At 45.7% G+C, this 27,001-nt stretch overlaps 1 protein-coding gene across 2 annotated transcripts in view; it reads left to right on the top strand.

Moving 5' to 3' along the window:
- The window catches only part of RPTOR (regulatory associated protein of MTOR complex 1), a 162,733-nt gene that overhangs the window by 90,451 nt on the left and 45,281 nt on the right, over window positions 1–27,001 (top strand). For both annotated transcript variants that reach the window (XM_026112966.2, XM_026112964.2), the window contains exons 10-20: window positions 2,657–2,732; window positions 5,583–5,684; window positions 9,543–9,626; window positions 11,151–11,261; window positions 15,374–15,448; window positions 16,277–16,342; window positions 16,995–17,186; window positions 18,472–18,612; window positions 18,880–18,997; window positions 20,463–20,603; window positions 21,053–21,211. In XM_026112966.2, coding sequence (XP_025968751.1) covers window positions 2,657–2,732; window positions 5,583–5,684; window positions 9,543–9,626; window positions 11,151–11,261; window positions 15,374–15,448; window positions 16,277–16,342; window positions 16,995–17,186; window positions 18,472–18,612; window positions 18,880–18,997; window positions 20,463–20,603; window positions 21,053–21,211 — 1,265 coding nt within the window. The remainder of the gene's footprint in view (window positions 1–2,656; window positions 2,733–5,582; window positions 5,685–9,542; window positions 9,627–11,150; window positions 11,262–15,373; window positions 15,449–16,276; window positions 16,343–16,994; window positions 17,187–18,471; window positions 18,613–18,879; window positions 18,998–20,462; window positions 20,604–21,052; window positions 21,212–27,001) is intronic.

The following is a 27,001-nucleotide window of genomic DNA, read 5'->3' as shown; positions in this document are numbered from 1 at the left end:
TCACCACGACTGTAATGGCGTTTTTCCCCCTTCAGTTTCTCTGCACATCTTCAGGGGCACTCGTCCTTTTACCAATCCTTTGAGTCTTTTTTTGAATCCTAAAATTATTGGAATGCCTATTTAATGCAGTTATCTATTTTGCCGATGCAGCGAGTTAGCTCTATGACGAATCGTTCCTGAATTACACTTCCCCAAGTCCAGCGAGGAACGCGTAGCTGCTCTGCTGGCGGCTGGGAACAGCGTGGTTCTCATCCCCATCACTCGCTCCCCGGCTGTGTCGAGCGGGGAAGTCGTCTGCTTCGTTTCTCACGGAGATGAAGCAGAAACAGCAGGTTGGGCTGGTTCGGAAAGGCCGGAGAATCATTCGAAGGGGTTGAATTGATCAGGGTCTCTCGCACAATTCCTGTTAATCGGCAGCTTTGCAGGCTGTGATGAGCAGTAATGCTAAGATTTTACATTGGTGGTTACGCTCTTTTAAAAGATTGAATAACATTAGCTATGTGGTTACATTGATTTCTAAGGGCCTGTTTTTAGAAGCGTAAAAAGAGATTTAGTTTTAATCTACTGAAATCTCTTTTCAAATTTTTGTTTGTTCTTTCTGATAACATGTTTAAAACCTTTTGAGATACGACCTTGCAAGGCTGCTTTGGACATTTTTATAGTGGTATTAATGCTTCTTACCTAAAATGACTTTGAGGAGCTCAGCATCTTAGTTCTGTGCCTCTGCGGTATAATGACCTACGCAGAATCTTTATAGGCAGCCAAAATAAGACTGGTTCCCTCTGATCTCTAAACCATTTTTGTACCCATCTAATAAAACTTATCTCAAAAACACTGTGTATTGACATTTTCTAAAGTTCAGGAGATTTTCTTTAGGAGATATTGCCTGTTCCTTCAAGCACCTGAAAGTTAGAAATATTCATTCTTTACTTGAAGTAAAATTATCTTTATAATTGTACTAATTGACTTTGCTTCTGCCTCAGCCAAGAATAAATATTTTTCTCATCAGCTCTGTGTAAACATTTTTGCCTCCAGCATGGGTCTTTATTGAGCATGTGGGAAGCATTTGTTGCCTGTGCTTTGATTATCTCTTGATTACCTCTTAATTATATTGGCAGCGTATTATCAAGTGGAAGGTGAATGCTGTGAAGCAGAGGGACAAGGTCTGGGGCAGATGAAACAAGCTCCACCTCTTGAATCTGTGGAAAAATTGCTGCAAGAGTCCTGTATTTTACTTTTCCTCCTAATTGGCGAGATTGCTTTTAATTGAGGACAGCTGCCAGCTAGGCTAATGGCACAGATTTTACTAGGCAGTTGTTCTAATGGTAGTCTTTCTGTTTGGTTTAGACCAGGGTGATTTAAGGACTAATTAGGAAAGGTAGCTCAAATACACTGCATTGATTATCACCTATGGCCCTATGTCTGCAGATCTTCCTAGAGAAGAAAAATTGCTTAGTCAATTGATGTTAACACATGATGGCCACAAGCCATGGGAGAGCAAACGTTTCTAGAGTAAATTAGTTTCTGTTGTGTAAGAAGCCCAGTCGGTGGTGTTTTAACTCACTAGCCTTTCAGAATGCTTGATTTCCTACGTTAAAATGAAAATGCACGGATGTGTATGGACAGAACAGGGATAATGGTTTCTGGGGTAAAAAGTACCTATTTCACATTTTTTGTAATGTCTTAGGAACTTTGAAGACTAAATCCACTTATTTTAGTTTGTTTCTCTTTTAGTTTGATCATAAGCATTTTGAAACACAGGCCGTCGTCCTATTTTGCATTTGCACTGAATCTACTGCAGTAGGTTCCTTAGCCCCTGTACCTCATTTGAATGCTGTTAAAATTGTAACACTAAAATACTGTAGGTCTCTGTACTTTACCCATTAAGCGTTATAGTGGATAAATGTAATAGCTGAAATCTTTAAATATTTTCTCTGCTTCTGGTTTAATGTACAAATCTCCATCCTTAGGGTGACTGATTTGAACAAATCATTATAGACAAGATTGCCATGCAAAACCCAGCTCAAAATTAGATTAATGGAAGTTGAGTTACTTTTTCAGTGATACGTCCTATGGCGGGATATCTATGTCTAGGATGCTGAAAAGGGGAGTTAGCGTGTGGCAGAGGTGTATCCGTGGATTGTGAGCTGGTCAACAGGACTACGTCCTACTGAGCAGTTTTGATGCGACTTGGACACAGAGCAGGCTAGGTTTTGAATGCCCGGAGGGTTTTGTGCTGAAGGGTTATGGGTTGGAGCCAGTCCATGTTTGAGATCACTTTTCTAGTTTAAAAAAAATCCATTTTTGCATCTGGACAAGGTGTATAATAAACCTTCAGTTCAGTGTGGCTGTCTTCTACACTGCAGAGAGGATGCAGTTTCTGCAGGCTTCAGCGAGGGAGTTTTTTGCCTCGCTGGTGTTTTGTGGGCAGCCTGACATGATGCTGGACTGGCCTTCTCACTGCTCCTCTGAATGGTTTTCATGGGTTACCTCAGTTATACCTGACTTGCTTTGAACAAGGGAAATACTAAGCATTGCTAAGCAAGTCTGGCAACGCTGGTTGGTCCATACTCTTGTATAATTTAGAATTACCTTGATATTGCTTATGGATAACTTGTGATGTGATTTCTCTGTCCTTTTTCACCTTTTTCTCTAGGCAAGCATGGGACCTGGCCGTTGATATTTGCCTTTCACAATTACCTACAATTATAGAGGAAGGAACTGCCTTCAGGGTAAGTTACTTAGTACATTGAAATGTTATGTGCCTGGTTTAAGCCATTATTGAAACTTCAGTTCAGCACATCAGCTCTGCTTGTTGAGGCTTGGATTGTTTTAGTTTAAGGGTTTGTATTTTTGGAAAATCATAAATCTAAAAAAAATAAGATGCCATAAGAAAGGCTTCTGCTAAATGCCAGGGTTTTTTTCTGGTTTTAAAAGTAGAAATGATATTTGAGACTAGGACTTTGACTTTTAAAATTTCACAGCACTCAGTCAAACATTATTGTCATTAAAAGGACATACCAGCATGATTTTCATAATGAAAGCTTTTAACTTCTCAAAATGAAAAAGCTAGTTCTTAGTGGAGATGTTTTCTAATAACCATGAAATAGAGGCTGAGGGTTATGTCCAAGCATTTTCTTAAGCATAATATCATTAATATGAGTTGCTGTATTTTTTTTTCCTCTATTAGTTAATCTCCAAGAGCAAAAAAGTAAAATTTGTAACGTTGTACTTGGCCTAAATTCCTCTGATCAGAATGGAGTTTTCTTGAGATTCCTTTGACATTTAATGGATGGAAACCTTTAAATAATAGTTACTCTGCCATCTCAGATGCTGTTCCACCATCATGTTCTTGGAGATTCCAGCTTGTAAACTCAGAGTCGCTTAGGAAACCGTGTCGTTTTTCTCAAGGAGTTACTGTGCTTTCTGCATTGGCTCTAAACACAACAGTCTCCAAATCCAAGCTAGGGCAGGTGATAGGAGTAAAAGCAAGATCGAGTTCTCTTCTGCGCTCTTCCCTGTGCTCTCTCCTGTTTGCAAGCCTGCGCGATCCACACGCCGCAGCCCTGGGCCGGCTCGGGCGGGAGGCAGGCGCGGGGAGCCCGTCGCTGTGCCGGGATGTGCAGGGCACCGAGCTTTGTACGGGCCGGCCCTGACGGATGGCTGGAGAGGACGGACAGTTGCCACCTTTGATCTATTGCTTGTGGTCTAATCAACACGTTGCCCTGCAGCCCCTTGATTTGTAGCCAGCAGGAAAGGCCGTGCGTCCGAGGAGGCTGGGTGAGGAGCTGGCGCTTGCTGCAGGCGGGGAAGGAGCCTTGCGTCGTTCAGATTAGTCAGCCCGTGTCGTAAGCGAGCCGCCGAGGATTACCCGCTGCCGGCGGCCCCGGCCTCGCTGCCGCTCGGGGCTTAGCGTCCCGGCCGGCCCTGGATAAAGCGGTTTATAATCTCTTCAGGGCTGTCTTGCTGCGGCAGCACGTTACGAGCCGCGTGCCCCGGCGTCTGCCTGCTCGCCGGGTGTCTGCGCGGGCCGGACCGGGACAACGCGATGGCCTGGTGCAGAGCCGGCCCCAGGGCCGCCCGGCCCGGCGTCGCGGGGCTTGGGAGAGCAGGGGTGATGCTCTGCAGCCCTGTGCAGGCTCCGGTGACTTAAATATACGGCGTTGCAGAATGTCAGATCGGAGTAAATAAACTCCCTATTTCATCAGCCAGGTACTGGCTCACCCAAACGGTTGCATGTTTTTAGAGTAAGACATAGTGACAGCGTATATTTTTCAGTGTGCAGCATTTTTTCTACTTGTATTTGCTGTCCCCTAAACCACACTCCTCTGTGTCTACAGATGCCACATACGAGCATTTTTTTTGTATTTACTGGCTGCTGTTCAGACACGTATTGTAAAATAATGCATGATTGTTTGGGCCTGTCCGCGTGAGGTTTCCACTGCCCCTCTAATCCTTTGGTTGCGCTCCAGCAGAGAACTTTGCTTTGTAGGCTTTTTTTTAAGCTAGAATATGCCTATTTAAGAAAACCTTCCTCATATCTATAGATGTCCCTGTTCTGCACAAATTTTCTACCAGATGCTGGCATTTAGACTGCTTGTGTGCACATCCATCTCAGTTTCCCCCATGCCTTTGCATTCTATGCAGAGAGAGCTGTAAAGTAGCTGTTAACCTGAGATTAATATGTCTGAAGGTCAAATGACCATGGACACTTGGCTACAGATATTTTAAATATGTTGGCTTCTTCCACAGTGCCTTCGCAATGCTAAATACCCAAGGCACAACTGATAAGTGTTAGCTGATGACCGTTCATCCCACTCCTTGCTGTCCTTCCCCACTTCTGGTGTCTTTACTAGGGCACTAGTAAAGTGTATTAAATACTGTAGCACTCCTCATGTTACTTCTATGTTCGTTTAACCACAGTACCAGGTTATCTCTAATTCAACTAGTGAATATGGTATTGTAGGTAAATTTTCAGACTTCTGTTTGCTTATATAAAGTCCTCTGTTGTGTGTTACGAGGATCAGGAATGATGGTAGCTAAATAAAGGCTTGAATTAAAACCCAAATAAGGGGCAGCCTTGGTGTGGTCCAGACCACACCATCTGAGTCACCACCTCTCGTGGGAGAGCTTTAGGGCAGCCGGGGAAGACCAAGATGCAGGTGTAAAGGTTTCTCGTTTCTGTTGGACTGGGCAAAGGTAGCAGCATGTGCTGCAGGAGTGAAACCAGCTCTGCAGAGCAGTTAAATCAGCCGTTGCTCTCTCTGCTCCTCACAGGGAAAATATTAGCCAAAATTCCCTGGGATCTTTTGCAATAGCTTTTCCTATTGCTCTATTCCTTCCCTCTTCTTTTATCAAACACTTACATTACAGACTGCCAGCATATTTAAAGGGAATTGCATCTGACCAGTCTTTGGGAAATGTGTGTGTATACATATATACGTTAAAAAAAAAGAAGCCATGTGTGTCAATTAAAAGGAATAGTTTTTGGAAACAATACACTGTGCTGGTGCGTAGATGCCCAGACTGGTTGCTTCACTTGCTTTTAAACAAACCTTGCCTCTGTGTTCTCGTTTGAGCAGCACAGCCCCTTCTTCGCGGAGCAGCTGACGGCCTTCCAGGTGTGGCTGACCATGGGGGTGGAGAACCGCAACCCCCCGGAGCAGCTGCCCATCGTCCTGCAGGTGAGCGGCCCGGCCCTGGCGGAGCTGCGCGGGGGGCTCGCGCACGGTCTCTCCCGTCCTGCCCGCTGCTGCGCTGCCGACCCGACGGCGGCTGGGTGCAGAAACGGTGTGCGCTCTTCAGGGCGGCTCGGAGCCTCCTCTTCTGCTCTGAAATAGCAAGACTTTTTCACAAAATAACGCATCTTTGTTGTTTTCTTCTGTAATATATCTTCTTATAGGATAGTTTTGTCAGGCAGGGACTTTGTCCTCCCTGTTTGCAGGAGGCAGGCGTCACTGCGATGTGAATGGTTTGGGAATGGTTCCTCTGTCTGTCTGGTGCAGCTTGGGAAGTATTCCCTTTAATGCAGTGCTGAAATTTTGCTGCAGGAGCAGAGAAAGAAGGCTCAGAAGACCGTGTCTGCCTGGAAGAAATACAGCGTGCTGGCAGGCTTCTGCTCAGACTAGGCTAAGCTCATATGTAGGAAGGCGAAGTGAATCTGGGAGAAACACATCTCGTCCCAAGTTGTATTTCATGGCAAGGCACATGTGGCAGTCATTCGTCTGCTGTCCCCCTCTCCTCCCTGGATGTTTATACTGACAGAAATGTAAACCCTTGTCAAGGCAGCTCTGGTCTCTCCTCTCTCAGGCAGCAAAATATAAAACCTTCCTGTTCCAGGGTTCCAGTCACTTATACAGGGGTATCTGATTCCTTTCCCGTAATGGGAGAGGACTCACCTTCTGCTGTTAGCTACCAACTTGCTTCATGACTGGCAGTGCTATCAGTCTTTGTAAGACCAAATCTTAATCTCCCTGAGCCTCCCAAGTCGAGAGATCAGCTGGATAAACAGATGTACAGTTTATCTCCTTCACTGCGATGGGAGAAGGCAGGCGGCTTCTCTGGCACCGACTTTGCTGCTTTACAGTGAATTTGTTGGCCCCGAGGCTCTGCAGGAGCTGACCTTGCCGTGGAGCTGAGAGCTCATCTGACAAAGGAGTCTGCTTTCCTCCCTGCAGCGGGAAGGAGCTAGGACAATGTAATTACTCCTATAATTAAAGCTTATGCAGTTGCATGGTGGAGTAAGATTGCTTGGACAGTAATGTGCAAGCAGGTCTGAGATACCTGCCAGAGAGTGCCTGAGCAGGAGAGGGAAGGAGTTACGTTTCCGACCCCTTCTGAGTGTTTGCTCTGAGCCTCTGGGAGTGCTTAAACTGCCCTGCTGTCGCCTAACGAAGGCTGGTGCTCCTTTTCTCATTTTTGATGCGCCCCTGGGGAAAGACGGCCTTTGAGCACCAGGGACGTGGTGCCAGCCAGGTGGAGCCTGGATTTGCAAGGCCAGGAGACAGTCCTTTCGTACATGGCCTTTCATCGGCTTCGAAAGGTGGCCTTCCGTTTCACGTCCTCGCTGTGCCGAGGGGCAGGTCGCGCCAGGCGGCTTCGCGGTGCAGGGAGGAGGGAGCTCGCGGTTAGCACCCGCAGAGCCTGAACACGCCGGAGGAGCCGGCGCCTGGTCCCCGCGGAGGGGCATCCCGCCGTGTGACCTCCGACGCGGGTAGATTTAGCACTTACCCCACGGAAAGGCACGGAGGGACTTCTGCTGCACTGCACTTCCATCCTGCACTAGTGAGGAGATTCCTGCCAAAGTGCAGGCTGTTCTTCCGAAATTATCCTCCTGTGTCCTGGCCACTTTCTAACTCGCATGTGTGGACTGGAATAGCTTTTCAGATCCATTTTGCTTCTGATCGCTCCAGCTTTGAAAGTGGTTTGCTCTTAGCTGGGAGTGATAGCTGTGTTTCTGAGCATCTGTGGAGGGACTACTTTTTTAGCTTCCCTGACCCCTCCAAAATGTTCACTGATTTGCAGTTCAAGCCTCTAAATCCTGTACCTGTGATGATACAGAGAAAGGAAGGGCTTGGTAGGGGTACAGAAAAAGCATTGCAAGTGGAACGCTTGTTGGTGGGTCACTGCAGAAGCGGAAAGACAAGGCTCGTAAGACCATGCCTGGTCAGAGAGAGTAAAGGGTGCAGTGAGCATCTACTCTGAGTGGTCTAGAAATAGAGAAAAAAGAAGACGTTAACATCAGAGTGGATTCAGAGGAAACTGCACTCCTATGCCCCGAAGTTTCATTGCTTCCCCATCTTCTCTTTAGCAATAGTGATGGAAAATTGTTTCTGTTTGGGGAAGAATGTGACACAGCGCTGAGTGCACATAGTGGCATTCCACAATGCATCAATTTCCTAATTTCAGCCCGAGTTCATAATGACACACAGGTTCCCCAGATCCTCATACAAGTCTCCAGAGTGCGTGTCAGTTATGGCTTCAGGTTATTGTGCAAATCAGTCCAGAAAGCGTGAACATAAAAACCTGAGAGAGTGAGTGTTCGCTTTTTTATTTTTGAAAATAATGAAATGGAACTTTTAAAATAAGATAGTTTGATTTGGTTGAAGGTTCTTGTGGGATGCCAGCAGTGTTGAAATGGGTTTTTGGAACCTCAGTTGGAAATCCTTTTCAATTACATCCATTTTTTTCCCCCAGCTTTGACAGAATTTGCAGGCGTACTTGGTTTTTCTGAAGCTCAGATAACAACAGTGTTGTCAAACCTGCGTGCCTCCCATGGCCGCCTAAGCACCTTGCACCTAACATGTTCCTTCCTGTTACTTCAGCCCTGCCCCAGCTTCCACCGTGCCCTGGTTTCTGTTACTGCTTTAATCTCCGACAGCTGCCCCTGTTATTCCTATGCTAGGCATCTTTAGAGCAGATTGTTAATCATGCCAAGTTCTGTAGTACGTTATGGGATAGGCTAGTGCCAACTAGGGCATGATGACCAAGATCCTTTCTCTTATGACCTGTGCTGGGATCTGAGCTCAGTTATTCAGAGGTGAAACAATTAGAGTAGTTAATGCACCCTCCCATGTAACAATCTTTTTCTTCTGGACTTTCTCTGCACAAATTTAGTGTCTAATATCAGCGGTCTATGGTATGAGACATGAGCCAAATAATTTTAAGTTATTCTTCAGTATTAAAGATGAAAAATAATTTAATTTAAATAGGCAATGTGGAAAAAGCACTGGGAAGGAGATGGAGTTGGGGAGCTAAATCAGTGAGTCTCTTCCATGATCTGTGCTGAGGGATGTTCCTCAATTTAAACAGAGGATTAAACGTTGCATTCCAATATCTTACATCTGTTAAGGAGATTAAGAACTGAAAGTCTGTCTGTTAATATTTCACACCAGGGTAGGTATAAGCCAGTAAACTACAACCTCATTATCATCGTTAGACTCCATTTTAATGAGATTTTTATTAAAGACTAATGTGACCTTTTGCTTCCCTCTTAAGTCTCTTATATCCGTTTGCCAAGGAAAGCAAAGCCTCTTTTTCTGCTTCTGGGCTGTTTTAGATAATGGGAGGCTGGGCCGTTTGCTCTCCTTTGAATCCTTCCTGCAGATACCATCCTGTTCCTACTTTATTGAGGGAAGGAAGGTGGGAAGAAGAGGCTATTTGAAATCCATAGTGGCTGCTTCCATCTAGCAGATCTTTGCTGGATAAGAGCCACCAGGTCTGAGAGGAATACTGACATTGAGAGCGAATGGAGCAGTGACTTGGAGACTGAAGACAGCTCCATTTCTAGGAAAACATTTGCATGTGTCTGCAGAAACTTTATGAAGGAGACCATTGTTGGGAGGGGACAGGAGGCCACTGGTGACACTACTCAGCGTGGTGAAAGTTTTCAGCCAGAGTTCTTGTCTTTCAGCTTATTCAGTGGTTCAGCTCATCAGATTGCTCAAAGTCGCATGAGGATCCTGAGGTCCTCTTACATTTGCTCTGCAGTCACGAGGACTTTTGTTCTTTCTAGTAATAATTGTTGTCTCTTTCCTCTGCAGGTGCTGCTGAGCCAGGTGCATCGGCTCCGAGCTCTTGATTTGCTGGGAAGATTTTTGGACCTGGGTCCCTGGGCGGTTAGCTTGGTGCGTGGATATTGCATGCTGTCTTGTAAAAGTCTTCTGTCAGTATGGGTGATAAATACAAATGATTTGTGAAAGACAGATGTGGAAGATATTCCACAAGTCTGAGCAATGACCAGTGCTTTATTTGTTCTTCATGCATGTGAAATGGAGCAAGCATCCCCAAAAGTGTTTTGTATTAATCACGAAGGGCAAACAGCTGTTCACATGCATTGCTATGAAGAGGATCTCCTTTGGAACAGTTTAGTTTAAAATATTGGAAGGAATAAAATGAGGGAAGTGTCTGGGATGACTAAGAAGGTTTGTCATAGAGAATAAAACTCAACATAGAAAAAGAGCTTGTGTTTATCATCCCCTGCTCTTGAAGCTCGCTGGCTGCATCATTTTCCACTCATCCTTTGTGTTTGGTCTCTGGGCTGCGTGAGCTCTTCCGAGGGGAGGCAGCTGCCTTGTGCGTTTGGGAAAGTGGCTGGCCCTGTGGATAATAAATATGGATCAAACAAGCAAGCAGTTTGAAACGCTCTTGTAAATGGAGCTATTTGTTCATAACAGTGATGAAGACGAACCACCAGCTGGTAGCGGAACAGCTCTATGATGGGACTTTTAGTGGTTCTCTTTGCCTTCCGTCTTCATCTCAGGCAGGATCCTCTTCTGTGCCCTCTGGCCTGTCGCAGGGAGGCTGGCCCTCGGGGTAGGAAGCAAGCGTGTGTGCAAAGGCGGTTTAAAGGCCTCTGGATGATAAACTCCTGTGAGGGTCAGACGGCAGCTGTGGGTCAGCCGCAGCGGCCGCCTTTGCTCTGGCCGTTGTGCGCGCTGTAAACCCGACCGGCCGTGGCACTGCGTGGTGCTGGCTGCAGCGCGCGGTTGGACGGCTCGGAGGTCCGTAGCCCTCCGGGAGTGGAGCGTCTCGAGGACCGCGGGTGCTCGGTGCCACCGCGCAGCTCGCGTGGCCCAGCGCTGGAAGCAGGCTCCCTCCTCATCCGCTTCCTTCGCGGTCCCCCCACGTCGCGCGGGGCAGCCACAGGCACGACGGGCTTCTCAGAGCTTCGACAAATTGCACGTTTCCCAAAGCACCGTCTGTTACCATGCAAAAGGTTTGGTAAAAAGTCGGTGTAAGGGGAGAGGCCTATTTAATTTCCAGTGGGAAGACTGTAATTATTGAGCTTTTGCAGTATGTTTACTTGTGGGAGCAAATGGCCCCATCTGAGGAGAGCGGCGTATCATGAAGCGTAAAATAGCACGGGCTGTAATGAGTAAAAGCTAGTGCTAGATTAACTCTGGGTCTCAGTGGATGAAATGAGTCTGAAAATATCTGGTGACATCCAAGATTAAAATGAGCAATAGACAAGTATACAGGGATCCCCTCTTCACTAGAAACGTAGGAAATTGTTTCTTATCAGGTTTTTCATCTGTGTCATTAGATACGCCACATCTTTGTAAAATGTGCGATTCTGCCCCTCTGTAGTGCTGCTTCGGCAGTAAAGCTGGGAAGTTTACGATGATTTACTGTTCTCTCTGGCTCCCCAGGCTCTGTCTGTTGGCATTTTCCCGTATGTGCTGAAGCTACTTCAGAGTTCAGCTCGTGAGCTGAGACCACTTCTTGTATTCATCTGGGCCAAAATTCTCGCGGTGGACAGTGTGAGTATTTCTGAACTTCGCTGCTTTGTTTGGTTTTCAGCAACATCCCTTATTTTCCTGTTTTCCTTATTCAGTTGCTTTAGAATTTGTGTTGAGGTACTTAAAGACGTCTGTTATCTGAAGATCAGTATATCGGTCTAATTAGTTCACTCCACTTGTATATAAGCTAACTTAAGTTTTGTGGATGCGAAATGCCCGTTAAAGGCCTGCCAGGCTGGATAGTTTGGCTCCCCCCTCGCCATAGGAGGTTGGTCAGCAAGCAGAGGTCATCGGGGCGGTTCTGCCTGCGAGGGCTGAAAGCATCTTTGCTCTGTGCTGTGTTAATGCTGGATGTCACTGCACCATGTTCCAGGTCCTAGTTCCTACTTTGGTCTTAGGGTGTAGATGCTGTAGAGAACAGCCATTAGATCACACTGATAACATCTTTATTGGCAGCAGTATTGCTTTGCTTGCTGAATGGGCTAAAAATGCACTCATATATTCTGCCACATAGACACGCGCAGGCACACGCGCACAGTTCGTTCAGTTTAGCTCGGTATCAGACTTGATTTGTTCAGGACCGTACCTGTCAATTGTCCAAACAGTCTCCAAGTCTCCCCAAATCTTTCTAGAAATAAAGGTAACCTAATTTTAAGGAGCTTAGCTTATGAGTCATACTTCAAGTCTGATGTGATACTATCTGCATGATTTGATGTATTGAACATGGTGGGCGTAGAATTATTTACCACCCACAGAAGACAGGTTATTCCCATCACAGGTCCATGACTCTGGTCTTCTCTACGATATTCTGGCACCTTTCAGGATAAGGTTTAAAAACTGAGCCCTGATTTTTAAAGATGGCCTTAACCAGAGCTCTAGTTTGTGTGTGTGTTAGGGGTGTGGGTGTGTGTTAAGTAATTAAGCAGGGCAGGTAAGTAACCGTACAAAAACTTGTGCATTCATACATATGACTCCCTGGTTTGTGGGTGCAATTAGTTGAGCAATATAAAATTATTAGGAGCGATACAAACAGGTAATTGCAGGCACAATTATGAGGTGATAAAAATCGTCTGAACTGCTTGTAGAAATTGGAGCTTGCCTATTTTTGGTTTTATTTTTGTTATTTCTCTTCCATTTTAGTATGGAGAATGGTATCAGATTTGTTGGCATTTTCCCTCACTGTTGATCTAGCATTGTCATGTTTAGTTTTATAAATATATTTTCATTAACATCCAAAGAGGCTTTTGGAAAGCAAAGAAAATGAAAACTATTCATCTTAAAGCTACTCTTGAAAAGCTTATTTTGATGCATGCCCCTCCATGGCTGACACTTCAGCCCCAGGTACATTACGTAAATTATATATGAGCCTACTCTGTAGAGTGTCATGCCATCGTTCACTTTCTCTGGTGGCAAAGCCAGTCTGAGAGTGCTCCTGTCCCCCTTTTTCTCTCCTGCCACCATCGGTATTGCTCCTGTGCTATATTTTATTGCCCCCCCCCTTATTTGGGGGGTTGCACTTTAAACAAAAAGAACCTCTAAAATTTTGTATTTGCATTTTTTCATGGGTCATTCACTAGCTCAGCAGTTGTATTGGTGCATGAAAGGAGGGCCCAGCTACGGTGGGAAGGTGGGATGAAAGTCATTGAGGGAGGGAAAAAGGCAGCACAGCAAAGGTTACAAACGTGTTGTAATATCTGCAGCTAGAAGAATACTTGCCTGCTGCATGCTAAAGATCAGTCAGAAGTGTCCTTCCCCTCCCCTGCTGACCTAGGCTTTGCCCATATGTGTTTGAAACTAGTTCAGTTACAAAAACCTGCGCATTAGTGTGCGTGTTGTGTAAATGCCCAGTTCTCTTCCCTTGCACAGTCTGTCCCATTCGCCCAAGCCTCTGTGTTTCCAGAATGAGAGACAGACAGACAGACGGGCAGTCTGCCCTGCTCCCTCCCCAGCATCGGGAGCTTTGTGCCTCGTGCACGCTCTGAACATCCACCCTTCCCTGCAGCTCGTGTTCGCCAGGTTGTGTTGTTACTCACAAGTATAGCTGCTTATTCCTTGAAGGAGGAGGGTTGCTGGCTTTTTCCGTTATGTTCACAGGATCTAAGTCGTGAAGGTATGAGCAAGCGTGCTTTTACAGCTGATTTGGCTTTATAAAAGTTGTCTTCCTCCGTGTAGCCTCAGGTGACCGGTGAATCGTGGCAGCACAAGGCAGAGCAGTGTAAGGCTGGGCCGGCTTCTCCTGCTTGGCATCTGCTTCCCTACATTACAGTTGAAGAGTTTGGCGGGGAGGGGTTGTTTTTTGTTTTTAATTCCTAAGGAATAGAAAGTGTTCAAGCTGAGAATAAAAAAAAAAAAGGAAACCTGCTTTTCGTGCAGCGTTACACAAAAGTCAGGAAAGCCTCTTGTAGCTGCAGCCTGGCGTCGGTTCGTTCCCTCTGCTCTTTGGTCTGCCAAAAACAGTATCTTTACTCCCTTCAACAATAAAATATTCTCTTGCATCTCTGTCTTGCCATCCCCTCTGCTTTCAACAATTAGCACCCTCCTTCACCTTCCCTGCCTGGTAAAAAATACATGATCCTGTCTCTGACATGAAGCATGCAATAGAATCAAGCGAGGAGGGAAATTGAATGCCAAGTCAGTTTTCCTCTCTCAAATTTTCACTTTAGAGTATGTATTCTCTTGATTTGACCCTAATATGTCATACTTGAAGCCTGAGTTGGTACGTTAGCAAAGAAAAGCTGCGGGAAGAAGTTCTTGGCGTGCATTAGGAGCTGCTGGATCCAGGCCACCTGCCTCGCTGCTGATGCTCCTCCCGGAAAGCGGCGGTCCTCACGGTGGAGTCGCTCTGCAATTTGTGTTCGTGTGTAGGAGAAGATCATGTTACTACGTGGTACTGTTGTACCGCTTTAAGACGTATTATCACTTAAATAATACAGAGATTAGTCTCACTTGTGTAGATGGGTTGAAATCATCTTGTCAAAGTACAGTCCAAGCTCGGCCAGGGATCGGATAGGATATAAAGAATGAATAATTCCCCCTGCTCCCCCCCCCCCCCAGATTTACAGTGCTGATAATCGCTCGGAGATGTGGGTCATTGCAACAGAAACATGTGCCAGGTTTTTTGAGCACTGCAGTCTCCAAGATTTGTCCTGTTTGTGAAAGATGGTGCCTTAACATCCATTTAGACTCTTACTCTCAGTTCCTGGCTGACGGGCTGAACCGGAGAATTAGCTGCAGTAATACAGAGCCAGAGCGTAGGATCGCGTCGAGCCTCCCGTGATCATGGGCAAGCAGGTGGTGATGTTCAGATGAGCTGGGTCATGTGCCAGGCTCACCAAAACGCTCCCGAGCTCTTCTGTCCTGTGGTTAAGGCCAGGCAGGCGGCTTGGGGGAAGAGGGACCCCGAGAAGGCGTGCGACATCCGTGCACCCTGCGCGTCGCTGCCAGGGATGCTCCGACGCGGCAGGTTTGAGCAGGTACATGGCCGCTTCCTTGAATCTTGGTAGCTAGCACGCGACGGTAGTGGTCTTTGAAAGAAAAGATCAGGGTGTTTGCTCCCTGCCGGGAACCTTACGAGTTTGACCAGGATTTTGCACAGGTTACATAGATCTAACCTTAAAACTAGAAGGCGGGGAGCGGCAATTATCAGGAAGCTCGCTCTGTGGTAAGCCAACTGCCTCGGCTCGCAGTGGGAATCAGCTGGAGAATTAGACTAGAGGGTTTTACAGAATGTAGTCTTACATCAGTTTTATTTTGTTAAATGTCAAAACTCTGATTAATCGGATCCTTCCTTGTTTTTCCCTTTGGCTCTCAAATACTGGCGAGGGTTTCATATGGGACAGGGAGATTGCAAATTTAACTCTTCTAGGAAGTGTAGGGCATGTTTTCAATTACTCGTCCTCTCCAGTTTGAGGATGATTCATTGCTTTTCGATACTGCTCTATCGCCCCTTCTGAAGAGGGGCTGTTTGGTTGCAGTCCTGAGAGAGGGTTTGCTCTTTCTTTTGCTTTTCAAATGAAAACTGGGTTTGAGAAAAATGATTAAGACATGAAATATTCATACATCATTGGAGGAAAAAATACATTTTAGGTTATTGTACTCACTGTTTTTTTCCTTGTCTCTGTCTCGTTTTCCAGTCATGCCAAGCTGACCTTGTGAAGGACAACGGTCACAAGTATTTCCTTTCTGTTTTGGCAGACCCTTATATGCCGGTAAGGACATGTCATATTTTTTCAGACTCTTAACATTTGCTTAGTTTGTTTTGATGTATATGTCACTGTTCTGATGCGGTGGGTGATAATGTAAGACCACCTCCCGCCTGTACCCACTAACCCCCCTCTGTCCCGAAGAGTCGTTGCGAAGTCGGTGGTGAGGGAGGTTCAAAGGCCGGTTCCGTGGTGGGGACGGCCAAGCCGGTGGTGCCGAGGACAAGGCTTGGGAGCTGCCCGGAGAAATGGATGCAGAGGTGGTCAGATTTCATTGCAACTTCTGTAATTCCCTCTGCAGACTTTTTTTTTTTTTTTTTAGCTTCCTGAAATAGATATTTGTATTCTTCATCCAAAATATACTGAGGTCTGTTTTTTTTTTCCCAATTTCCTTCCATGAGGAATGTCGACAGTTTTCCCAAACCATACATTCAAATGGGTAGAGGGTTTTCTGCAGAAGTGCTTCAGAAATCCTGAACTTAAATGGGAAAGGTGAAATACTAAATGATTTTCATTCATGCTCTCCAGCTGAAAATTGTTAAGAGAAATTTTTATTTTAACATGCTCAGTAAAGCAAAAAGAATATTTTAAAGCAAGCTGGAGTAGTGAAACAGGAGAGGATTGTATTGGCAGCCTGACGATATAAGCTTATAAGGTGTCTCAGAGTTGTAATTAGCAATGGGTTTGGGTGATGAGAAAATTCTTTCTTTCCCCCTCTTGTTCTTTTAATATGATGCAAACCGTGTTCAGAACCATCTCTTGCTTCACAAAGCATGGAGTGTAGTTGTTCTCTGACCTGTTTGGAGCTAACAAGTGGTTGTGTATTGTTTTAAGGCTGAACACAGGACAATGACTGCTTTTATTCTGGCCGTAATCGTTAACAACTACAACACAGGACAGGTGAGTCCAGCATCTTTTTTTCTTTTCACTCTCTCTCCCAGCCCTTCTCTGCCCTGCGCCTTTGCTTTGAGCGTGCCTGGCTTGCGTTAAAGCACAACCCCGAACTGGAAAACTGAAAGGGGAAGATTGCTTTATATTATCTCTTTGGGGATTGAAAAGAACAGTTGACCAGGAGGTGTGACAAACACATCATGTACATGGCGCCTGGAAGTGGAGGCTAGAGACACATGTCACTCATCAACTACCCCTTCAGGCAGCACTCTGACGTGCTATTAAAGAAATAGTGCCTAGTTCTTGTCAAGTGGAAACTTGATGGCTGTGATAAAGGCTTTGGGAAGGGTATAGAGCTAGGCAAACGGAATGAGCCATAAGCCTTGGGGCTCTGCCAGGTGCAAGGAATATTTCCAGTGAGGGAAAAACAAGCTTTATGCACTACAGAAAGCATTTCTAATGCTGAACCGTTTGACTAGCTGTAACAGCATATAGTTCATGCTGCTTTCAAATGGTGTTTTGCAACAAAATAACTACATAACCACAGAGTAATTATTTTCTCTTGATTTCCTCTCTATTTCAAAAAATATATATATTTTTTTGATGACGTGGGAAGCTGTCATCCAAAATAAATTATAAATTGCTCTGAATTGTGTTTTAGGAAGCCTGCCTTCAAGGAAACCTGATCGCTATCTGCCTGGAGCAGTTAAATGATCCACATCCTCTTCTGCGTCAATGGGTGGCCATTTGTTTAGGACGTATTTGGCAGAATTTTGACTCAGCCAGGTGGTGTGGTGTGAGAGACAGTGCCCATGAAAAGCTCTACAGTCTCCTCTCTGATCCGATCCCAGAGGTAAAAATCCAAATTTTTATAGAAATGTCAGTTGAGTTGTCACAATTGTAAAAGAAGGCTACAGAAGGACTTTTCAAACCAGGGCTTTCAAAATCTTTATGATTATATACTTGGTTCAAAAAGATCTTATCGCTATTTCTGCAAGATAACGCAAGTCATGTAGCCCTGTGCGAGAAATAACTGAAGAAAAGCAGGGGGAAATTTCTGCTGCCCAGGTGACCTGGAATCCTGGAAGCAGGAGTTAGGAAACATCCCATTTTCTGGTTGTGGCTGCATCAGAAGCTTTTTAAAAATGTGCTCCCACAACTCACTGTATATTTCAGAAAATCCTCTAACCTTTTTGTCTGAGTATGAAAACTATTCTCCTCCCAGTATGTGTGAAAATACATCTCTAATTGAGTGTGTTTCACCTGTGTGACAAAATCCCGAAGAGAAGAGGTTCTCGTGCAGAGCAGGACTGTGGTTGACAGACCCTGCCAGGCTCTAGTGAAATTATATCGCGTTTAGGAGAAGGAAGCCTGGAAATAAATGCCATTGCCAACTTGCAGTGTTTAAAGCTTATTATTTTTCCCTTTTGCAATGATTTAATCTTTCTGTCCTGGTATCTTCTACCTCCTTTCTGTTGCCCTTTTTTTTCCCTATTGTATAAATAGTATTCGTGCAAGGGTCAGTCCAACTCTCCTTATGGCCCATCAACACCTTTGTTTGAAAAGCCAGGAGGGTCGTTCCTGCTTTGTGAAGCACATCCCACAGGCTGCTGCCACCGCGTCCCCACCGTTTTCAGTCACTGCCAAGGCGAGCTGCAAGATCACCGAGCCATCTGATCCCCGTGCTCTTGGTGTGATGTGGCAAAAGCTGCCCCGATTTGAGCTGTCGTCTTTCCTCCTTCCCTCACCCCTGCCCAGTTCTCTGCTGCCTTTCCATGTGCCCTTTCCTGAGGACTGCAGTTTAGCGGTCTTTAGTAAAAGAGGAACAACCCCAACGGTAACTGCCTGTGCACCGTATTTCTGCTGATTAATATTCTAGGCAGTGCCAACGGGAAAAATCAACCACGAGAAGGTCACCGAATGTTCTGGGAAAGTAAATATATTTGTGCACCCATTAACGCTTAAAACTCTGCTGAATCTGGTTTTGCTCTTGCTCTCTGTGGGCTTCCCTTTAGTCCCCACTATTTACCTGACACAGCAAGTTCCCAGGGATCCCCTTCGTGGGGATAAGAAATCCCCCTGGGAAGTTCCAAGCTTGAACTGCAAGGAAGCCGCTGATGAATGCTTGTCTCTCCCAGGTTCGCTGCGCTGCAGTCTTTGCGCTGGGAACGTTCGTGGGCAACTCAGCTGAGCGGACCGATCACTCCACCACCATCGATCACAACGTAGCCATGATGCTGGCCCAGCTCATCAACGACGGGAGCCCTATGGTTAGAAAGGTACAAAAAGCGTGGTTGTAGGGAAGCTTGGGAGACTGGTGCTGGTGAACTCTGCACTGTTCCTAACCAGAGTGCACATTCCTTAATAGATTTTCAATGATTTTGACTCATTTGGAAGTACGTGTTATCTGTGTCTTGAAGGCCTGTAACTTCAGTCGCGGCTGAGAAGCAGCACGCGAGCGGGAGCACCCAGCGAGAACAGCAGCGTGGAGCTCCTGCTGTGGCTGTATAACAGCGAAATACCTGTTTTTTGTGCCCTTTCCATAGGAGCTGGTGGTGGCTTTAAGTCATCTAGTGGTTCAGTACGAGAGCAATTTCTGCACCGTTGCCTTGCAGTTCATGGAAGAAGAGAAGAATTACCCTCTCCCTTCTCCGGCTGCCACAGGTAGGTGTTCTGCCTTCTTGTGGGCAGGAAACTTTTATAGCCAGATAGTCCTTGAGAAGTTTAGTGAAGGAGTTCACCCAAAACAGTGATTTTTTTACTGATAGTGATTTGTCAAACGGTACCATTGCTACAAAGTTTAGTGAAATGGTGCGTAGCTATAATGTCTATCTAGCAGTATAATGTATTTCACTGGAAAAATGCATCCTGAGGTGAGTCTCTCTCTAAAAGACAGATATAGCTCACCAGCCAGGTGTGGAGACTGGACACCCTGCCAAGCTCAGAAGGGATTCCCTTCAGATCAAGATTAAAGTATATTTGTCGAGGTAGTAAGAAATGCAGGCTTCCTAGACTGTATTTTTTTTCTGAAACTTCATCAACATCAGCGTCTTTAACATCTGAAACTTCAGTAGTATGCTGACCTAATGAGGCTAACAAGCCTTAGGACAATAAACCAACCAAAGCCTTTGCTACTGTAAAGCACCGGACAATAAGTGGTGAAGAACCTTATGCTTTGTGCCTGTGTTCCCATCTGTTTGTTGTGTGTGTTGCTTTATATGGGGAATTTGTTGTTAACCTCACACTCTCTTTAGACACTAAGCACATTGGAAATCATCAAGGATAATGGGACTTTTGCAATAGAGTCTTGGAGGCAAGAGCATGTATTATCTCTGCAATAAGCAATTTATTCTCTTCATTGTGTGGATAAATGAATCATATTAGAAAATAAGCTTCCCCGCATTTGTCTTTTTTGCTGCAGAAAATGCTCATTACTTGCAGTTTATATAGTGCTTTTCATTATTCAAAGGAATCCTGAAGTAATTTATGGGATGCACTGGAAGCACTGCCCCCAGCACCACCATAATGCAGCCACCTCTGCAGTGGAACAAAATAGTTGTTCTGCAGTCATGATATTGTGTGCACATTCAGGAATGAAAATGAAGAATGGGTTGTCTGGATGAGATTATAGGTATCCAGGTCGTGAGTAAAATATGACTTGAAACCCAGGATTTGACCCAGGAAGCAAGGATTTTAATAATTCCTTATAATGAAAAAATTGGCAGGTTTTTAATGAGCAGAAGCAGACAGAACCCTGCGCTTAAATGCCATCTACTAAAAGGCATCTGCTGTAGCAGTGTGTCCTAGCACAATATCTGGGCAGTGGCCCAGCACCAACCTGGAAAGAACAAGTCATCCTGTCTCTCTTGGTAGTCTGCAGACACTGGCAAGGCTTGGCTCTTCTGGTTTCATTGGAGGTAACAAATTGTGTCCTAAACAGTAAGGAAGCATAGTCCTTGCTGATTATGTGCAGAGAGGTTCCTTCGTTATCCCTCATTCTGTTTTAGGATAACAGGCAATGACTGAATTCTGTTCATATTGGTAATATTTTAGTTATATTTGCTGGATGATAGCCTGTTGGCTGATTTGCTTTGGTTACGTCTATAATTGCTAAACTTTCTATCTACAGAGGGCGGGAGTTTGACACCAGTGCGAGATGGTCCCTGTACACCAAGGCTGCGCTCTGTCAGCTCTTATGGGAATATCCGAGCGGTTACCACAGCTAGGAACCTGAACAAATCCTTGCAGAACCTCAGCCTGAATGAAGAATGTAAGAGGGACTTCAAAATTCCTTCATTTTTCTTTACCACTTTTTTTCCCCTCTCTTGCAAGCTAGGATATACCACCTGCAAAACAACAAGATCTGAAACTAACAACTTGCCCCAGGTTATCCAGCTGCCAGCTCCAAGGAGTCGTAGGAGAAGCCCCCTCCTAACTAGTTTCAATTTTCTGGTCATTAGTATTGATTTTCTAAATGTTTGAGGACCAAACAAGGCACCTTCCACTTGCTGACTTGCATGGATTTTTAACTGTCTGAATCATTGTTGATGCTTTGACACTTACTCTGTATTTAAATGCTTGGTGTTTTAAAGGGGACATTGTGGATTTGTCTACACCTTCACTGGGTGCTGTAGGATTTTTAAAGTGCTGTTATGTTTGGGTAAAAATTGTTCTCTCACCAGATCTTGTTTCAGCACCTGCCTTCTTTTCTTCTGACAGCTGGAAGTTCTGTCGCGTTTTCTCCTGGGAACCTCAGCACCAGCAGCAGTGCCAGCAGCACCTTGGGCAGCCCTGAGAACGAAGAGTATATCCTGTCGTTTGAGACTATCGACAAGATGAGACGAGTCAGCTCTTACTCTTCTCTGAATTCCCTGATAGGTGAGTAAAGGTCCTCTTACCCTTCCTTTGGTGTCTCCTTTCTTTACATGCTTGCACTAGCTGTTGTGGAAAGCACTGATTTTAGCTCCTGCTAGATCTTGCTCCAAGAGTTCTTGTCATAGTAGAAATGTGTCTGTGTAGGCTATATGCAGGAAGGAGAGTGGGAAATTTAGTTTTCAAGCCTCTTTGGAGGGACTGGAAATGAGAGAGCTGCTGGGCTTCAGCCATATGCTTTACTATGACAGACTACAGTCCTATTAGAAATTTGGGCACAGAAGTGTGCGTACAGGAATTTTACATCCACTGCAACTTCATTGGCTAGAGAAGCAAACGAGGGCTCCTACCCCATGGACAGAACAGCTGGGCTCCCTGGCACTAGCTGCTTCCCCTGGTTGTTTTTCATATACACTGTATTTCTGTACAGCACAGCCATCTAATTGGGTTGCTCATACAAGGGAGCCTTACCTAAGTAATTTCCCATGCAGGTCTATGTGTGAATTGTTAAAATGAGACTTATAAAAGAAGAAATCCCAGGCTGTATCTTCAGTGCAGTCAGACTGGGTATTTCACAGAAATCTGCTTTTGTGCAAAATGTTCCATGGCCGATCCTGCTACTTCCAATCTCCTCCACGTTATTTCCTCCTGGATAACTTGTAACACCAGTAACATCAACTGAGCTTTTTAGTGCCACTCGAGTCCTTTCCTATCCTGGAGTCTGACTCTCTGGTTAATGCACAGAACACCGCAGAGTGAAGTGCTATAGCACAGAGGAAAGGAAATTTGAGTTGTATTTATGCAGCGCATGGCTGATCTGCATGTAATGGATGATTTCTGCTTCTTTTATAGAGCAAAGCTGGAATTTTTACATGGAACTAGTTCAACTCGGTTATTTCTGCAATAACTTTGTTAGACATGTCTGGCTGCCACAACAGCAGTGCTTTAAACTAGCTGTACTTTTTCAAACAATCCAAATTCATTTTGAGATGATAGCAGAGACAGCAGGCAGGACCTAGTTTGTGGAATGATCTCGCACTCCATGGAGCAGAGGAGGAAGCATGCACCAGAGAGATGTTGGGGGGAGCCTGTGTATTTTCTTTGTAAGTGGTAAATGTGCCCATAATTTTCTAGCCTTCAAAAATCAGTGAAAACTTTATACACTGCAATACAGAGTCAAAAGGTTCTGGGATGGTACTACCAAAAAAGATGCAGCTGGTATCATTACTGACTATTAACTAAGGCCAAAGCCCCTGTGGTAGTTTAAAATCAAGTAGCCATTAGAAACTTGATCAAATTGTTTGGTTTTGATGGTAGATAATGAAATTGGGTTTTCTAAAGCATGACAGGAATGTTTGGAAATTTCTCTCCCTGTCTTAAACTGCAACTTGAGTTTTCCTCACTTACACTGCTGCAAACTGATATGTGCTTGGTGGTTTGTGTATGTCTCACAAGAGCTTTACAGCACAGTTGAAGAAGAGTCTAGAGATCAGCCAGAGATGAGTGATGGGAACTTAGGAAAACAAAAAGAGCAGTTCTCCGAAGCCTCCCTCATTCCTATTCAATTGGAAGAGCTCATATCCAGCTGGAAACGACAGAGCTTATAGAAGTGTTTAAAATTCATAACTCACACAGAATCCCATTACCTTCAGCATTTGCCTGCTTAAAGCCAAGCTTTTTTCATTTCTACTGAAGAATCACAGTCTTCCAACCTGCTCTCGTCTGATCCCAAAGGAAAGAGTTTGCAAAATCCCATCAGCTCCAGCCACCCTTCTGTAGCTCAGTGCTTGCTGTGCAGACGCCTGCGCTTGTGTTAACCCTGTAATGCAGGTTTTTGGCATGCAGGAGCCAGCTGCAACTTAGCCTGCAGGCTTCCAAAAGTGCCCTCTTCCTCTCAGGGGAAGGCCTTTCTTCAAGTTTTAGTCTGCAATAAAATACTGGTAGGAAGAGTGAGTGTAGCTCAGAGAGGGGTCTACCTGGGTGGTAGACTTGTCGTGATGGAAGAAACATTTTGCTCCATTCTGTCTTCTGGAAAAGGTAATAGTGACTTGGCTCTGCAGTAATGGCCATGCTAAATATTTGAGGCAGAGAAAGCAGTAAAAGGGATGCTTTGAGTCTATGGACAGAATCAAAGCAAAGCAACATGTAGTCTGTAATAATAAAAGTAGAAATTGTCAACCCCAGTTTAATGCTGTGTTCCCCTCTGCATTCCCCAAGTTGTTTCACTGATAGAGCTTCCCTTCCCGCTTGTAATTTTGGGGGTGTTGTGCTAGAGAGTGTTCTGGGTCAGTCTGTCCACTTTCTGACCTTGTGTCATTGTGTCGTCCAGTCCCTTTCACAAGCTGGAGGAAAACCTTTCCACTCCCTCTTATCCCGTTTTACAAAGGGCTTCCTAGGTAACTAAAGGCAAGATGCGCTCGTGTGGTGCCCCCCAAAATGCAGCGTGGAGTCTGGGGGTGCTGGTTCTAGCAGACTGCTCCTCAGCCAGACAGTCCTGAGCTACCAGAAAAGCGATTTATTTCTGGCCTGTGTATTTCCAGGCTGGCAGCAGGCAGTCTTGGTTAGTCAACAGAGACGTCGGTTTGGATGGCAGGATAAGCCTGCGTTCTCTTTGCATGCTACTAGTCATTAATCTTAGTGTTCCGAGTGTTTTTTTTAATTTTGTTTTGTTTTAAGATAGGAAAAGGGAAGGAATGAAGATGGGGGGTGCATATCTCGAGACTGATTATTCATACCCGAACTACATGATTAAAGTCCTTGTCCTACAGAGAGGCTGGAAAGATTAAATTAAGGAAGGGTCATAGAAGGAGGGGGAATAAAGAAACTTGGAGCAAAAACGCTGGAGACCGGCTCTCTTTGCTAGCAGGAGAGGCTGGGGGCTGAAAATCCTTCGCGCCGTCACAGGATCGGTTCTGGAGAGCTGTCTTGAAGTGCCACTTACAGCGGGAGGTAATCGTAGTCGGAGGGAGGAAGGCAAGAGATGGATGTGGACAGCGAGCCGCAGGAACGGAGAAGGCAAGAGCGGGGACAGGTGGAGCCTCCTTCTTTATCATCAGACCATATATTTAAATGTAAAGTCATGATGGTCAATTCGCAATATCTACAGGTAGCAAGATGGAGGTATCCAAACACTTTGCAGAAGTGGAGGTCCGCTGCGGGGGCTTCCCGTCTGGTCCGTACCGCTGGCCCCGTGTTTCGGAAGGAGGCTGGCGGAGCCCGGGGCGGTGGCCGGGGCGATGCTGCCCGGCCAAGCCAGCCGGAGCGCAGCCGGTGTGGTGGTGCCAGACGCCTGCGAGCGCCCGGGAGCAGAGCAGCATCCTCTGCGGCGAGGATGGGAGATGCGGCGTGGTCTGCCGGGTGCACAGGGCCCGGCCACGTGCGCAGAGACCGGCCTGCGGCCCCCGAGATCTCTGCACGAAGTGTTCATGCACCGGCCCCCTCCAGGGAGCAGCTGCTGCTCGTGTTCGTTGGAGCAGGGTTCAGAGAGGCGTCAGAATTTTGGATGTTTTCTTCTTCCGAGCCTGGGTCTCCTGGGACCTGCTATCGCACTCGCGGGAAGAGAGGAGACTCGTGGGATGTGAGTGCACGAGGCAGGTGGGATTAGCACTGATGGGAATCAGACGTCCGAGCCCTCAGGTACTGCTCAGTCTGACATATTTCAGCTATAAGTTTTCATTGTGTGTCAGTTCAAAACTTGCTTTTCCCTGCAGGCAGAATATACAAAAACAAATCAGAGTTGTCTCTGATCCAAAATGTGCAGCTCGGGTTTAGCCATTGGTCAGTTTTTGCTGCTGTGCCGGGTGGGGAGTGGAGTGCATCTTCTTCCGGAGATCAGGGCTTGAAATCACTGCAGTGATTTTTAAAGGAGGTTAGAAGGAAACCCTGTTAGAGCCTGACAAAACAGAAAGAGTAAACAAGAACGTTAGCATTCGTTTTTCCATCCAGCGTGGTTCTGCTCTTCACGTGCTCAGTGACCAGGCTGCAAGATCTAGACCGGTTGCATTGCATGTTGCTTGCTATTAAATTGAGCCAAGAGTTACACATATGCAAACAAAATCAAAGTCATCGGCAAAGAAAGGCAGTTTATTTTTGACTTTCTTAGGTGAAAGGCATTTTCTGAATCTGTACTGCAAGGTCCATTTAACTGGCTCTGAATCAGTCTCACTAATTACAGAGCTGTCTGCTTAAATTAACTCCCCATCCCCTTGCTTAGCTTTTTGTTTGCATCTCATGGATTTTTTTATTATTTCAGTCTCTTGTATGAGATCAAGCTGCTGTTCCTCCAGCCGCTGTGCCGCCTTCCGTTGCCGCGCTGACTCCGGCGCTCGGCTTTGTGCACGGAGCCGTGTCAGACGTGCCGCTCGGTGGGATCAGTGCCGTACCCGGCGCGGGGCCGGGAGAGGCCTCCGAGCCCCGGCCCTGAGGCTAAGGTGCCCTCGTAGCAATTCCCTCTGTTCTCATCAAAGGCTGCCGAGGGAATGAGGCATTGCACTGGCCCAGTGTTATTTTAAATTTGTTTTTCATGACGCTTAGATGTATAAAAAAATGTCGTTTGGGTTTTTTTCTTCATGACTGCGTCATGAATGAGCTTATTATCAGAGAGGCTGGAAAAAGTGATTGGTATTCTCTCGCTCTGCCTTTCTCCCCCCTTCCTTTTGCTGTCTCTCATGGACTTTAAAAGAAATCAAACCATTGAGATTTCCCATTGGTCCTTATGTAACTTCCAGCGCAGGGCTGAACGTAGGAGGCAGAGTGCTGAGCAGCCTTCAGCGGATGTTACCTGCCTTTTTTTCCCTCCCACAGCTTGCAGCACTTTGTCTCTCACTTTCTCCCCGCCTTCCCCCCCCCCCCATTTTTTTCCTGGAAGTAGACGCTTCCAGGATGAACATGGCAATTGGGAAATTAAGCCCCAAAGGGTCAGAAGCCTGGAAAGGCCAGAGGAGCGTTGTACCACCATCCTTTGCATTTGGGAGGCCTGACCATCCCTCGTCTGAGCAAAGGCTTCCTTCGTTGTGTGTTGAGGTTTTGGGTTTTTTTTTAACCATGGATAGAGGGCTTCTGAAAAAGACAGTTGACTTTTGCCTGTTGTGACCAAAGTCAAAATTTGACCTTGGATCTGCAGAAGTGGAAAAATTAGATAGAGTTGCACTGAGTCACTTTGGCTAAACGCGTTCGTGCTGTTGTCATGTGCTCCTTGATTTCAGGCACTTTCGGCTCTATCCTCAGCTGTCACCAGCCAAATATGAGCGATGAGCGCGCTCTGACGCTCGTGTACCTTGACAGATGTTACTGCCTTCTAGGATTATCAATTTCATCTTTTTTCCTGGGCAGATTTAACATTGTTGGGTCTTTATCTGACCCAAAGTAGAGTGTCTTGCCTGCGCTGGAAAGGCGAGGATGAGCTATAGGAGTCTATCGTATAGCTAACATCCAGCAAGCGGGCAGCGCTGCTCAGGGGTGCTGTCCCAAGTAGTTGTGATACTTTTTCAGTAGGATTCCTCGGAAAATCCCTTGGACATCAACTGAATAAGAGACCCCTTTATTTGCAGGTTGAATGAAGGGTTAGAGTCCTGCCTTGCACTTTGCAGGATGCTTTGTCACACCTTGGGGAGTTTTTCTGGCAGAAGAAAGATTCCTTTGTCTAATGTAGACAAATATATGGAAAAAAGTGCCACTTGTATACTTCTGGAGCTTCTAATTGCATTCGACTTGCGTTCTTCAGCCAAAGTTCAAAACTGGACTGTCCAAGTCTATTTTCTCTTGGTTTGAGTATCAGGTTCAGGATACGCAAGGTGA

This window comes from Dromaius novaehollandiae, chromosome 18 (genome assembly GCF_036370855.1).
Source record: "Dromaius novaehollandiae isolate bDroNov1 chromosome 18, bDroNov1.hap1, whole genome shotgun sequence".
Lineage (NCBI taxonomy): Eukaryota > Metazoa > Chordata > Aves > Casuariiformes > Dromaiidae > Dromaius > Dromaius novaehollandiae.
Note: the sequence above shows the minus strand (reverse complement) of the source record. Positions and strands in the feature narration are given on the sequence as shown.